Below are 16,197 nucleotides of genomic sequence, written 5' to 3'. Positions count from 1 at the left end.
ATCACTATCTCACACTCACCAGGTCTGTACTCTTCACGGGCTGAGTTGATCTGTACCTCTGTTTCAGCGGAAGTTTGCAGTTTCTGTGTTACCTCCTCAGCAGTCTTTTTAGTCTTACTCAGTACAATTATTAAACTCTCATCATCTGCCAGAGAACCTTTAGTGCTTGTAAGTCGGAACAAAAGGTTATCTTCCAGCTCTTTCATCCTCCTTTTGTTTAAAGTCACATCTTCCATAAGATCTGTTCTTTCTTTCTCTAATTCCTGTTGGGATACATGGTAATATTTGGAAAACAGAAAAGCAATCAAAAGCAAAATATAACAAGGTATTTAGTTTTAAAAGTACTTATCCTACCGAAACAGTGTAGGTCAAGGTAACTGCACTGATTTGCAGAAAGAATTCCAGTGGTATTTCTGACAGTAGGTCTACTGTCAGGTTTCCAAACCTTCTATGTAAGTACGTGTTAACAAATTGTTTCAGCAAATACTATAGAGAATGCTGATATCATGTCCTAATAGAACTAGAAGTCCAAAAAATTAATTGCTTTTCTTCTCTGTTTCAGACAAAGACAGGGGCAAATACCATTCCAAGGACAGGTTTAGATTTAACTTAACTAATGTTTTCTTCATTTATGCCCTGTTTTCCAATCACCATATTGAAAATATATTCTGTTTAACAACGAGCATCTTTAGTCAGCTAATCAAGCATCAAAGCTTTCAAGCTTTCAAGAAGCTTTCAAGAAGCTAAAATACTCCTCCATTGGACAGGGATAACTTTAGGCTATCACTAAAATCTTTCATTGTTTAAGAAAAGAAAGCATATAGAACTCAAATTTAGTTCTTTATCGATAGTTATTTAGTTGATTATTTTTAGTAATACAAGCTATGTGGTTTATATAATTACTTTGTTTCCCAGAAGTCACGTATAAAAGATAGATAAATGCTGATTAACAGATTTACATAAAAATGAAAAGAATTGCTGCTTAAAATACTCAGAAAAAATAAGTTGTTCAGATATACAATGTCTTTCAATTTATTCTTCTATTTCTCATAAAATTCAAAGAATTTTTAAAAACATTACAAATCCCTCAAAAAGAAAAATACACCATTGAAACAATATATATGTTTCAATACAGTGAGCAAAAAGGATGAAAAAAAGTGAAAGGAAGGGTTAACAGTCTTTCAGGAGATGAGGATAATATGAATCTTTTTCTGGGTATCAATAATAAGTGAAACGGATGATAGATATATTAGCTATGTCTACACAAGTACTCCTGCACCGTTTACAAAGCTGTCACTGGTTGAAGTTAAGCTGATAGTGCAATGAAGCTGTCTGATAGAATGTAAGTCTTCATAGAATGAGCATGGTTTCTCTCATGAGTTCCATGGACTGATCAGAGAAATGCAACTACTAAACATTAACAAGACTACTTCAGCCATTACACTGGAAAATCTTACATGGAAGGGGAAGAAAAAAATAAAATAGCTCAATAGCTGCCACAATCACATTCCTCTCCAGTGAAGGTAAACTGGAACTGTTGCCAAATTTTAGCAAATACAGTCACAGATACACAGTATCATAGATGCGTAGTGTGGTTTTTGACCTCAACAGTGGTCCACCTTATATTTAAGGAATAAAGTAACCAATAGTAGATGCAGAACTGCTGGTGGCACGCTTACTGGCATTGTCATCCTGAACTTTGACTTGCTTAATTAATGAATCTGCAGTGTCAGATTAGTTAGTCAGACCATATCTCCTTGCAGCAAGGAAGTAACTAAATCCTTTGCACCAGGTTACATTGCCATGAGTTCCACAGTGTCTAGCCAGAAGAATATCAGTTTCTATTTCATGACATTATACCTCGGTGAGGCAGGAAAAATAGAGTATGGTATGGTTGCAAGAGTAAAGACAGACAGAAACTTCTGGTTGACTGAGTTTTCTTCTGTCCCAGCTTTTAAACCATCTTAAACAGGTTATATTAACAACAGTCACAATAGAGAGACAGAAAATTACTCTGCAATATGGGAAGTAAGAGTAATAAATTGAAATGAAAGTGAAATCTTCTACAGGTAAATATAAGACACACAGTCAGGAGAAAAATATAATTATTTTTTTACCTGTTTCTCTGTGAGAATGACTCTTCCTAAGAGCTGATTTTCAAGACCCTTCATGGTTACGGTAAAGTCAATGATGGAGGTTCGAGCATTAATTTCAGGAGAGTAACCTGGATTTGGCAGTTTTGTGGTAATGTAAAGTCTGAAGCCATTCATCACATCTACTTCTTTATCACCAACCTTCACCTTAAGAAAAGTAAGAAAAAGACATTAGGTGACAGTGCACACTCTTGGAGGTACTACATGTAGAAACAAAGTTTACATCTTTCTGTTCAAAAGCATAAACATCCAGGTAAAAATTACATGTCTGATGCAAAGAACTTGTTGAAAATATCCATGGAACAGTTTAACTGATGTGTTCACAGATTCTTTGAATTCCAGTTACTTTTCATCATTGCATCCCCTAAATGAAAAACATTACACCGGGCAAACAGAGATCTTGGTACCTTCTTCACTTAAAATTGTCATAAACAAAGGGATAACAAAGACTATATATTAATTATATGTGAGTTTAAATTTAACCCCTTTTTAATTTCGTATTAGCATTGATCAAATTTAAAACATTTTAATCTTTTGGAGGCATATATTTAATAAAAGTTATTCTGTTGAGGACAGGTAGAAGGCAGTTTCCATTTGTTTGTTCATTTGTTTCGTTTTTACCTTATTGGTGGAACCTGATTTAATGAAATTTCTTTCCAAAATATTATCTAGTGCTGGGTCAAGCTCTTCTCCAACATCTTCTATCAAAAGAGGTCTTCCCAGAGAAAGACTGTCTTCTAAGTGATTTCTGAAATACTTGTGATTCAAAGAAGTGATCTAAAAATACAAACTATATGTTATGTAAAAATACAAACCTATATGTTATGTTTCACCCAGTAACCAAACCTAATGCTTTTCTTATATTCAAAGATTATTTCATTTTATTCAGATAAACTACTGACAAGAAAAATGGTCCTACAGCTAAATTATGGCAATGATTGTGACTACAAGAGATAAGCATCAGGGTATTATATTCTCAGATGTCACTGAATGCAAACTGCTAGTTTTCGACTACAAGAGTAGGAGTAAGACAACACTAAGCACATAAAGTTTTGATAACTTATGAGTGCAACTAGACAATAAATTCACGGGAACCTTTTATCAACATCAGTTTTATCCTGAATAACTTACCCAAGTCAAACCACAGCAAGGCAGATCCCAAGATTAGGGCTTTTTCCTCAAAAATTAGTGTTTTATATATTGAATAAGACATTAAATAGTCTTTGCTTTAAAAAGTTATTCTTAGTACAATTGTGACTAACTTTTCTACACATACACAAAGCACATTCAACTTACGTTGTTTATAACTCTAAAATTAAAGTCTAATCATCATTTTATTTTTGTTTTTTTTTTAATATGACTAGCTAGGCAACCATTACAAGGGTTCCACGCTGACAGAGGAATCAATATGAAGGACAAACATTTCCTAAGAGCCAATTTATTATCATCCTTCAAACTCCTCTACCCTTTTTAGGGATACCTTCAAAAAACATGTTTTGTTGGTGGAATTATTATTGCAGCAAACAAACACTTTCTTCCTTGTACTTTCCTGTTTGAATTGATTTTGTGTATCTTGCCTCAAACAATATGTTGGGGCAATTCTGTATTCACTATATATTTGCTGAATATTTAGCAACTGACATCCATACTAAGACAACACAAATTATTAATAATTTCTGATTATGAGAAAATAATAATATCATGTCATGCATCCTTTCTTAAACATGTATATGAACTTGTACTAATCATTTGTTTTCTCTGTTTATACTATTCTGCAAATATGCTTCAGCCTGTATCAGACATTACACATTGAGGTTGGACTCCAGTAGTTTATGTTTCTTTCAAACAAATTCTTTTAAAAAAGTGGGCTACTGGTATTAATAAGCTTCAAATGTACATTTTTCATATCTAGTCAAATCTCCAATCTACCTATATACATATACATTTTATTTTTATAAAAACTGCTTGCTAATTGTTATCTGAATCATAGATATTTTTGTTTGTTTGTTTTGTTAGCTAAGAGTTTCTAGGGACTATGAAAGCACCAGAATTCCTGTTACCTGGAGTTCGTTTCTGACTTCCTTATTCTTAAGCCAAATTTTACCCTGTGCCTGTGGATCAATTAATAAAGGATAACGAGATGCTTTAGTGGCAATTATTCCATTCTGTATGGATAAGTCATCATTTGGTAATCCTTGCAGGTTCCATTCACTGACAGTAGGAGCATCAGTCAACATTTCAATCAGGTTCAGGTTGGTACTAAAGGGGATTTTCCGGGCTTTCATTTCCTTTTGCCAGTCATTTAATAGCAGACTGCGAAACTCTTCATTGAAAGGACCAGAGTAGGACAGAAAAGCTGTAGCCAACAGTACATCACCTTAAAAGAAAAAGAAAGAAAACAAACATTATGACTTCACAAATTTTATTCATGATAGAGACACTTCCTTCTTGATTTGTTATGTTTTTGATGGTAACTGGAAGAATGCCCTTTGGCTGATAAAGATGATAAATGAGCTTTTTTCTCCAAATTCATTGCATAGTAAAGCAATGCTACATTTCACTAGATGTCATGTTTACCTTACCCTTACAGAGCAACTCTAGGAATCAAGAGGAGAAAAAGTTAAAGTAATACACTGAGTTAGGTTTACATTTCAAGGTGTTGGTAGCAGGGGTGGCCTCTTAAAAGAGGCCAGGGGCTACTCCATGCCAGAAACAGACAATTCCAGCTGATTCCAACAGCCTCACTGCCAAGCTGGTGGTGCCTCTGGGAAACAGAAAAAGGAAGGGCAAAATGCTGTGCTAATATTAATGCTAATGTTTAATTAGGTAATGCCAATGTTTAATTTGGAGTGCCAATTAAGATCAACTGCAATTATTACTACTAACAAGAAAATGTAGTAACACACATCACTATGGAAACATTGTGTGACACAAGTTTTAAACTTCTGGTCAGCCTCAGAATTTCCTCCTCCCAGACTAAGTCTCATGACACTAGTAGATTTTTTTGTGCTTCAGAAATAAGAGTACAGGACTGCAATCTGGAGAAGATATTGTGGTTTTATACTGCATACTAATATTTTTTATACTTTTCCAAGTTATCTATTTAAAAACATGATGAGTGTGTGGGGAAGGTATCCTGTACTTTTAGTAAGTTAATAATAAACACACACAACACACACACAGACACTGTGCCAGCAAGTAATACACAACCACTGCTTTTTGCAGAATTTCAAGGCAAAGGTCAGAGAAACAACTTCAGGCCACAGAAAAGGACAAGATAAATTTCATTTACTTGGTATAACTAATCAATAAATCCTTACAATAAAGTAATTTTATTTCCAAGTGTTTACTTACACAATAAAAAAATTACTTTTAAGAAACAAAAGTTTCATGAACACTGATAAATGCATTTAAAATTCTTGACTTCTATACTTAGAAGTCAATATGACTGAACGTCTTTCTCTCTTCCACATATATTCTGTTATAAACATTTTACTGGCTCTTTCTTACACGTCAACACATCACTCTTTTTACTATAGTCTACCAAGTTAAAATGTCAGTGTCCCAACCATTCAATGCACCTTGTGTTAAGGTGCATCTTCACCACAGCATACTACAGCATACACAGTATTGTAGGGGTTTTTAAATATAAACCTCAGTCTCATTGCAAATTTCACCTAGCTGTGCTTCAGGAAGAGAATTAACAATTATCTCAATTTTAGCAATGGTAAATCTGAGCTGCAAAGGAAATATTTGAAATTCCAAATGTTTTTAATTTCATTATCCATTACAATTCAAGCAGCTAATTTACTTCTAAGCTCAGACGTGTCGACAAATGCTTACCCACTAGTCTCTTGGTCTGAACAGCAAATTCTTTACTCTGTTTAGTCCATCTCTCTTTTTCACCTGCTAGACCACTTATAAGACTTGAAGCAGTTTGCATTTTATGCCGGCAACGTTCAGCATCTTCAAGCAAAGTCTAGATAAAACCATCCACCAAAATATATGGTTTACAGCCATGTATCTGATAGGACAGAAAAATCTCTATGCCTAATTAAACCAGTAGAACAAGAATTCAAAAATATATTTTCAGTAGCCTATATATTCAGTAACATATAATTTCAGTAATATACATTTAGTAATGTGCTGTGTGAAGAAGGAGGGAAAATGGGAGGGTAGAAGGATATCATGACAAACTATCAACATCTGCCATAAATATGATTCAACCTTTTAATATTCCTACTCTTAATTTTCATATTGGTACATATGTTACAGAAGCATGAGATGCCTGGTACTTATTAATTCTGGGAAATTCTGCCCAGAATTTCAAATACATTATGCACTGATAATATATATTAACAAAATTTGATGTTACAGTACTAGGCACTAAAGAAACAACCCGATTAAAATATTTTTGAGGCGGTGGGAAGGAGGAGAAGGAGAAGGAGAAAGGTGGGATCAAGAAAAAACATATATATACAAAACATATCATCTCTTTTTCTCAGTCCATCAGTGCTCTTTTTCCAAGGAATAACAAAGAATTATGAGAGGATGCATTAAGTTTTGCTCAAAGGATGGGTGGCAACTTTCTCTAACAGTCTCTTTTCAGCAAAGATACATTCACCTGTTTTTCTCTCATGGCTTTTTCATACTCTGCCTGCACAATATCTAACTCTTCTTGCTTGGCACCCAGTTCTTCCTGAGCTCTCTGCAGATCCAGCATAGCAGTGGATAGGCGATTCTCCTGGATTGCTAAATTAGCCTGTGAAGCATACAAATAAAAAAAATATATTTCCAAATACATCTTTTGCTATACATTGCTATACAAATACATTTGCTATAATGTATGGCAAATTGAGTTTCATTGCACTGTATCACAAAAGCAAAATGTTCAGCAGAGATTTCATCATTCATTAAAAACTTTTATTTCAATTATACAACAAACTTTTTCTTGTAGGTAGTTAATTAGTTGGTCTTATATAAATTTGAAAAAAAAAAACAACAACAAAACAAACAAACAAAAAACAGAAAAACTTCTGGGCACATCAGCTCTTTTCAGCTGGCACAAAATTATTCTGAAATGGCCTTTGGAAAGACTGGTGCCATGAAAAGTCTGTTTTAGTTTGTTATTTTTGTTTTTTTTTTTTTTGTTTTTTTTTGTTTTTTTTCCACCACCTGTTTTGCTTTGTTTAATGAAAGATACTACCTGTAATCACAAATCTTCCTTCGCTCTAGATCATTCCTGTAACAAATATCGAGCTATTCTTTCTTATTCATGCTTGACCATGTCTTTCCTGACTTTCAGTCCTGCCCTTCAACAACTACTTAGGCCTGCTTTTCTGATAACACTAATAACACTGATGAGCAGAGACTCTGTATAGTCTTATGAACGGATATACTGAATATTAAATGAATCAGATCTCAAGTATTTTCTTTCTTAAGGTAAAGCAATTGCAACTGTGAATTAAACTAGATGTCTGCTTCAACCCCATTCAAAAGGGGCCCAGAGGCATAAAACTGCATAATCTTTTTAATGATCTTGACAGCCTACAAGTGGTAGTACATTTGAAGCATATTTCTTTGTAGTTACTATTTTCAGCATAGTAAATTCCTACCAAGGCAGGCACCAGTTACAATAAGGCAGCTGATGTTTCCAGTAGATGAAATCCTCAACTGCACATGGGCAGAGAGGAGAAGAAGTGAAAAGTGTTTGTGTGCCTCCCATTGACTAATAGACTTACCTTTAAGGGTAATACTTCTTTGTTGATGGAAAAAAATACAGCCATGGCTTTGGTCCACGAGCATAGCCCAGCAACATTCCCACATACTCTCTTAGCTGTCTCAATGTTGTAGTCCACCATTTCAAAATAAGGGCTCAAAAGCTCCACCACTTCTTCATTAATTGTATCCTTTGGAAATTGCTAAAAGGAAAAAAAAAAAAAAAAGTTTGTACTATGTATGACTATGTATGTACATAAAGTATACATATATATACTTTAGCACACACAGAACACTACCGGGATCACAAATGTTATTTAAAAACAGATAGTATGAAGTTCTCTGTTATATTTGGGAGCTTGCCAAAGTCATTCTTCTCTATTCTATCTTCATACAAAATGGAAAAGAGTTTGCCTTCATTTATGATCTTCTCTATCCTATCTTATCCACTAACATTACAAAACTGGAAGTCAAGTATATCACTGAGATTCAGTTTGAAATTCCATTTTCCTTAATACTGAATAAATAACAATATTCTTTAAAAAGAGAGAGAAAAAGATCTGGTTAATGGACACACATTCTATAAGACAGTATTTTCAAAGGGTAGCCAGCTACCTTCCCCTTAAGTTACCTTTAATCATTAATGCAATATGTTTCAATTTTAACAATTTGGTTTGAGCCTCTTTTTTCTTTAAACAATGCCTCTTCCATTTTCATCCCAAAAGCTCTGAAATTTCTCCCTTAAATTTTTTTTGATGGCCAAATATTCTGTATTTCAAATATTCTGTAAGTTTAGTTACCTTCAGAAGCTTATTTACAAGGTGTATCATTGATGAACTTGAAAAATAGCTGTTTCCAGAAGCATAAATAGGTTTATTTATGTACAAGCAATAAAATGTCCTTCAGTAAATTCATGGTACTACCAGCCATACAAAGTTGATCGAGCTTATTATTTGTTATATTCCACTGGACCAGAGACAGATGAAGTAAACTCAGTGTGATTATAAACGTAGAAAATTATTGCTACCTAATAGGGAAGCTTTAACCAAAGAATAAGCTTTAAGATTTGTTTATATTCTTTGGTTTATGAGAACATTATTCGTCTAAATAAACAAATCAGATTATTAAGTCCAGTGGTACAGGACAACATATAAACTATTCTCTAAATAGAGTAATCATAATATTACTAGCTTAAATTGTGAACTAATGGATTTATTCGTCGTATGCTCTTTACATTTCTGTAGACATATTATGCAGCCGAAAATCCCAAATTTCAAAAAAATCTGACTTTATACATCCTAAGAGTAACCCATTCTTTTGTAAGCCACTACACAAGTTACAATGCTCAAAATTAAAGAAAAGTTAGAAAACATTTTGTTTCTCTTTCCTATCAGCTCTAAGCAAACAGATAAGTAATGTCTATTCAAATGCTTAAAGCTCTACATCATTTGTCACTGAAGGTAATTTCATTGCAATACTTAGGAGAAGCTGTAACTGATTTATGACTTGACTTTGCCAGATGGATTCAAATCTATTTTATAACAACATACTTATTTTTTAAGCCCTTAATATTTCAGATCTATTGTGTGCTTGATTTGCCTTGCACATTTGTTTTCCTATGAACACCGAAGGAAACCTTTCACCAATTTTCTTAAATTTAAAACAGTAATGAGCAGAAAGTTATACAAGTACCTGTAGGTTTTGTACGAAGTTTCCTGCTGTCATCAGTTTCAAAGATTCTTGCCATGATGGGGTGGTACAACATTTTTCCTGATCAATTTTTACATTGTTCAGTTTCCTCTGGAAGAGCAGTAATACACAATCCATGATACGCATAATAAGGTGAGGAGGTCGACCAAGTGTTCGGACAGTGGCAATATCTGCAGGTTTTATTGTCTACAAAATTGAAACAAATGATAAAACAATTATTGTTATTATTTATTAAATATGACATAGAACACAAGGTCACTGACAGCATTAATCCACTGGAGAATAAAAAAATATATATTTTTCATGATATTTGATTGAAAATAATTTTATAACCCAAAAGTATGAAGCTAGAAGGACCCTTCAGCCATATTTTGGCTGCAACTTTCTCCCAACTGCTACAACCACTTTTGACAAAACAAAGACTAAGATAGCAATATCTTGAAATTTTACCTAATTTTTTATTTTAAAGCAAACTTATTGAGCAGAAACACAATCTGGAATGGGAAATGCATTCTGTTGATATTTGGTTAGTAAAGTTGAATGAAGAAAAACAGTGAGAAGGCCTGATAGATATATAGATATGCACCTTCTGTGTTTTATCATGCTGGAAATATTCCTGGTGTAGAAGCAAGCCTGTGAGACTATATAATAATAATACTGTAAGAAAAACTGGGCCCTATTAAGTATGGAAAAGTAATTCTAGGGTGCAAATGTAACACTATAACTTGTAAGTCTAGTGTACATCACGAGTTTAAAAGGACTATCAGAATGGACTAATGAAGATATCTCCTTAGAAAGGCATCAATCTGAGCAGTTAGTGCACTGAACCACATACAGAGAAAAAAAAAAAAAAGCCACTCAAAAATGGTCACTTCCAATGGGGAAGCCCACTACTATAACAGTCATAACTTCAACAAAAAATAATCGGTTATTGCAGGAGTGATATGTGAATGAGTGAATGATACTTTGCAGCTAACCTAGCAAATGCCTCTCTTGGAATTGCTAAATGAAGTTTTAATTACTTGTGTTTATACTTCAACAATGGGATTGAAAATTATTATAGGTTATTCTGATCGCCTTCCTTTCGCTTCCCTTCAAAACCGTGCTGTTTGTTGCATTCAGTGTGCACATGACAACTTATCAGAGTTTTTCTAGATATCCAAGCGGAAACTTTAATCAGTGCTTATTAGTGACCCTCAAGAAATTCACCCCAGCCTTTTTTCTACAATACAAATTGTGGCAAAAGAGTTGCATTCTATTCTATTCTACTTTTTACTAGTAGTTGTACATTTACCATGTCCTTTTTATTTCAAATGCAACTAAGTTTTAATGAACTTTGACAATTCTTACTCAAAAAAAATAATAATAATAATCGTCACATATGATAGAATATCTTGGGTGGGAAGGGACATTTAAAGATCATCTAATCCAACCCCCCTATCATGAGCAAGTACATTTTTCACTAGATTGAGTTGATGAAAGCCCAGTCCAACCTGACTTTGAACATTTCAAATGATGGAAGATATACAGCTTCTCTGGGCAACACTTTCCAGTGTTCACTGGTTTGGGCTGGGATAGAGTAAAATATTTTTCATAGTAGCTTGTATGGTGCTATGTTTTTGATTTGTGATGAAAAAAAAATGTTGATAACGGAACCAAAATTTTAGATGTTGTTGAGCTGTGCTTACACAGAGTCAAGGTTTTGACTGCTTCTTATACTACCCTGCCAGCAAGGAGGCTGGGGGTACACAAGAAGCTGGGAGGGGACACAACTGAAACAGCTGGTCCCAACTGACCAGGTTATTCTGTAGTATATGGCATCATGCTCAGCAGTAAAAGTTAAGGGAAAGGAGGAGGAGGGGGGTCATTTGGAGTTTGTCTTCCCAAATAATCATTGCCTGTGATGAAGCCCACCCTTCTTGGAAACGGCTAAATATCTGCCCACCAGAAGCAAGTGAATGAATTCCTTATTTTGCTTTGCTTGCATGCACAGCTTTTGCTTTACCTATTAAACTGTCTTTATGTCAATCCACAGGTTTTGTCACTTTTACTGTTCCAATTCTCTTCCCCATCCCACTGAGGAAGTGAGTGAGCACTTGTATGGTGCTTAGTTGCATAGCAGGGTTAAACCTCAATACAGTGTCTCATCACCCTCATCATGAAGAATTTCTTTCTTATACGCAGTCTAAATCTACCCTCTTTCAGTTTAAAACCAATACCCTTTGCCCTGTCATTACAGGCCCTGGTTAAAAGTCCTTCATCTTTCTTGTAAGACCTCTTTATATACTGAAAGGTCGAAATAAGGTCTACCCTGGAGCCTTCCCTTTTCCAGGATGAACAAGCCCAGTTATCTCAACTTCCGATCATTTTCATGGCCCTCCTCTGAACCCACTTGATCAGCTCAATATCTTTTTTGTACTGGCAACTCCAGAGCTAGATACAGTACTTCAGGCGGGGTCTCATGAGGGCAGAGTAGATGGGAAGAACCATCTACCACATTGACCTCTTGGCCATGATTCTTTTCATGCAGCCCAGGATACAATAGGTTTTCTGGGCTGCATATGCAGCCAATTCATAGCCAACTCATGTCCAATTCTTCATCTACCACCATCCCCAAGTCCTTCCTTGCAGGGCTGCTCTCAATCAATTCAGCATCCAATCTGTACTGATACAGGGGATTGTCCTGACCCTGTCAAGGTCTTTCTAGATGGCATCCCCTCACAGTGTATCAGCTGCACCACTCAGCTTGGTGTCATCTGAACTCTTGCTGAGGATGCGCTCAAGCCCACTATCTACATTATTAATGAAAACATGAAACAGCACTGATACATGTTTTTAAAAAGCTTATAAACTGTTCCATACCTAACAGTTTCTCAAAGCAGCATTAACATTCCTAAAATATGTAAAAATTGAATGGAATAACGAACTATGGATTTATCATCTGTGAAATGGCCTTTATATTTAATTATATATTTTAGTAGACAATTGTCTACTTTGCAAACAGAATTCCATTAAAGGAATCCCTGATGGGAAGTTTATAAATCCATAATCATTGTGAATTCATTCCATAAAAGATGCAGCCCTATACAGACTTGTACAAAGAATTTGCTTAAATGAGTTTCTGAATGAATGAATGGATTCTGAGAATACAGATATGTATGCTGAACAGCTGAATTTTATGATAGTATAGCAAATGCAAAATGAAAGAAAATCTAGAGACCGAGTAAGCACAGCTAGTTTTCTCCTTTGTGAAGTCTCAAAATAGTGGTATTACAGCTTTTCCTTAAAAACAGATTTTCATTTATTAGAATACAAGATTTCAAAAACAGCAGTATTTCTTTGGTTTGGTATCTTTGGCCAAAAGCAGAATATAAGCTGCAATAAGACACAGGATAGAAGACACATCACCAGTGTTCTTTTCATACCTCAGATACTGCCCAGTTAGCACTGTTTGCTTATACACTTGTCAGAATAGTCACACACCTCTACATTTTTGCTGTTTCATTTTTGTTTGTTTGAATGTTGTTCATTTGTTGTTTTTTTTTGTTTGTTTGGTTGTTTTTTTTACCTTCTCCTGTAGCTGAGTATCAGAATCTTATGATTTTTATTCCTTATTCCACTCTCATCAGCTGTAATATCATCAACTTTCATTTAGACATTTCCATTCTGCCTTTCCAGAATCAAGGCAGTCAGGAAGTGCTAAGCATCTCTCCCTCAAAGTAAAGTTCTACATTCAGAACATCCTTGAAAATTTATGCATGCTACATTTTCAAGACTTTGATTTGAGGAAGCATCAGAATGGTCTTTAACCATAACCACTCTTGGCAGACTCCCAAGTAGAAAGGAAAACCTTCCAGTAGATCTACATAACGACCATCGAGATTTAGCCATCCTTCATGGTTTTTGTTCATTTTTTTCTGTTTATTGAGACAGCAGCACCTCACCAACCCAGATCCAACTTCACAGAATCACAGAATTGAAGGGGTTGGAAGGGACCTCGAAAGATCATTGGGTCCAACCCCCCTGCCAAAGCAGGTTCCTTACAGCAGGCTGCCCAGGTAGGCGTCCAGACAGGCCTTAAATACCTCCAGAGAAGGAGACCCCACAACCTCCCTGGGCAGCCTGTTCCAGTGCTCCATCACCCTCATCGTGAAGAAGTTCTTTCACATGTTGGTGCAGAACTTCCTGTGCTCTAACTTGCAGCCATTGCCCCTTGTCCTGTCCCCACAAACCACTGAAAAGAGGTTGGCCAAATCCCGCTGTCTCCCACACCTCAGGTATTTATACACATTGATGAGATCCCCCCTCAGTCTTCTTTTCTCCAGGCTGAACAGACCCAGGTCTCTCAGCCTTTCCTCACAGGGAAGATGCTCCAGGCCCCATATCAGCTTTGTGGCCCACTATTGCTATTCACAACATAAATACCTTAAGGGACATTCTCGTATGCATTCAGATGAAAAGATATTTAAAATACCATGCCAGATCTGCAAAAAATAGTATTTGTTTCATCACTAACGATGAATCATGACCAGAGTATTATAATTCAATTAAAAAAGCATCACAAAAAGAGTGGGTTGAAAGACTTGAAGTCCCATGGTGATTGCTATAAATTTGAGTGATTTAACATCTCAAAGGACAGAAGAAACTTTTTTGAGGAAGGCAGAAAGGAAAGAATCATCAAACTCATTCAACATGAAGTCATTGGCAAAAACTTAAATACAAAACATGAGGTTTAGATTTGGATGTAACTATAACTGTTTTTACAGGAAAGGCACTCACTCCTTTGCTCATTGCACACTAGTTGTTATATAACAGTACCAACACTCAGTTACCAGTGTAATATCAACCTTCAGCACAACATAGATAAACTACAGTTTCAAGTGGAAGTTAAAATTCGCCCTTTGCTGAAAAACTCTCCATTTTAGATTTGATATTCAGGTGGAAAAAGACAGACAAAACAAAACCTAAACCTCAAAATGTGTATATCTATCTGTACTCATCTTCTGCCAGTAACATGGTGCATCTGCAATCTTACATGTGAAGAAGAGAAGCACATCTCAGGGGAAAAAAATGTTACACTTGGTCCAAGATTTTTAGCACTAACCTGTAAGGCTGCTTCTGCTTCCTCCAAAGCAGGTTTAGCAGCTTCCAACTTTTCTTCAGCAATGGCTTTGTCAACTGAGATGCTGTCTACAATAGCTTGGGCTTTGTCTTTCACTTTCTGAACTTCACCTTTCACCTGCTCAGCAGCCTGTGCTTTTACAGTAACTTCCTTTAATACCTAGAATGAAAACCCACACACTAAATATTCAAGAAAATACATGTATCTAGCTGGAAGAATGTATATTTCTGTTGTAAAATTTTATCTGTTGTATTTAAGTTCCAAAAACCAGAATGTTCAAACAAAATTACTTTTGTTGTTACTGTTATGTTTCCAAGATCCTTTTTTTCCTTTTTTCAACACTAAACTTCCTATTACTCAATTAATCTTTTCAAAATTTAAGAAAAAAAAAATCTAAGCACTATACACTTCAAAGATTGTACATACCATGTCAGCTTTTTCATTGGCAATTTGAAGTTCCTTTTCTTTTATCTCCAGCTCTTTGCTCAGAGCAGCCACTGACTCAGAGGCTTCTTTCAATTTTTCCAGTCCAGTATTCATTCTGGAGTTAGAAAGGAAGAAAAAAAAAATATATATGTAATTTCTCAATTTCCAAAATTCTCGATTCTCAACTTTCCAAATTATTCCATCAGTAGAATGAATCAGATGGATCTAATACCTAAGAATGTTTTATACACAAAATAAAACTTGTTCAGAAACTTCCACATATGCATCTGATGTCTTCACAATCAAGAAAGTGAACTATAAATAATTGCCTAAAGAGAGCATATGACTTGAAATGTTCCACACTTTTAAATCAAAGAGTATGCCTTTATTATTGCATTAAAATTGTATATGCTAGTTCCACATATGTCACTGTCCCCATTGAGCTCTCCATTGAGAACTGAGCTCTACGGAGCAGAAAGCATTTTCTGATCACTAAAATCCTAAGAAATATCTTAAATCACTATTTCTTGTTTGAAGAGGATGTTGAAGAGGTTAATAAAATCAAAATATCAAAATCAAGAACAACCAAGAGAGATTAACAGGAAAACAGCACTGAGATAATATTTCTATGATTGAGCATTAAATTGGCCCTTCAACAGCACTTTTTAATTTATCAAAATGTAATTCCTCATGACAATGACTTAAACTTAAGTGAGCTGTAGACTAGGAAAATATACATTTGGCATAGGAGGGACAGAAAGAACTACAGAGGCTACAACTGCAAAGGCTAAGCAGGACTGGGAGAGGTAAATCAAAATACAGAACAGGTTAAGAGTAACACCTGCTAAAGTCCTTGACATTCTGCAATAAAGGTGAAATAAAACAAATTTCTATTCATGAATTAATCTGGTACATGGGAAGCTCAGAAAGCACAACACTGGACCACCTCCATTTTACAAGTCTTCACCTACACCATAACAACAGGCTTCTAATTCAGTTTGGCTTTCAAATTAAAGATTTCAAGGTGAAATATATTAGTTTGAGTCCAGCTCTCTGTGCCAGTTTTTC

The 16,197-nt window shown here is 35.1% G+C and overlaps 1 protein-coding gene across 1 annotated transcript in view; it reads right to left on the bottom strand.

Moving 5' to 3' along the window:
* Nucleotides 1-16,197, bottom strand: part of DNAH5 (dynein axonemal heavy chain 5) — a gene marked incomplete at both ends in the record, with an annotated part of 122,566 nt that overhangs the window by 20,075 nt on the left and 86,294 nt on the right. Inside the window, 10 exons of the mRNA XM_084281489.1 lie at nucleotides 20-263; nucleotides 2,118-2,300; nucleotides 2,775-2,930; nucleotides 4,214-4,530; nucleotides 5,997-6,132; nucleotides 6,778-6,915; nucleotides 7,895-8,074; nucleotides 9,564-9,767; nucleotides 14,686-14,862; nucleotides 15,130-15,244. Of these exons, the coding sequence (XP_084137615.1) occupies nucleotides 20-263; nucleotides 2,118-2,300; nucleotides 2,775-2,930; nucleotides 4,214-4,530; nucleotides 5,997-6,132; nucleotides 6,778-6,915; nucleotides 7,895-8,074; nucleotides 9,564-9,767; nucleotides 14,686-14,862; nucleotides 15,130-15,244 (1,850 nt within the window). The remainder of the gene's footprint in view (nucleotides 1-19; nucleotides 264-2,117; nucleotides 2,301-2,774; nucleotides 2,931-4,213; nucleotides 4,531-5,996; nucleotides 6,133-6,777; nucleotides 6,916-7,894; nucleotides 8,075-9,563; nucleotides 9,768-14,685; nucleotides 14,863-15,129; nucleotides 15,245-16,197) is intronic.

Source organism: Netta rufina, assembly GCF_964035555.1.
Source record: "Netta rufina genome assembly, chromosome: 2".
NCBI classification, from domain to species: Eukaryota; Metazoa; Chordata; class Aves; order Anseriformes; family Anatidae; genus Netta; species Netta rufina.
Note: the sequence above shows the minus strand (reverse complement) of the source record. Positions and strands in the feature narration are given on the sequence as shown.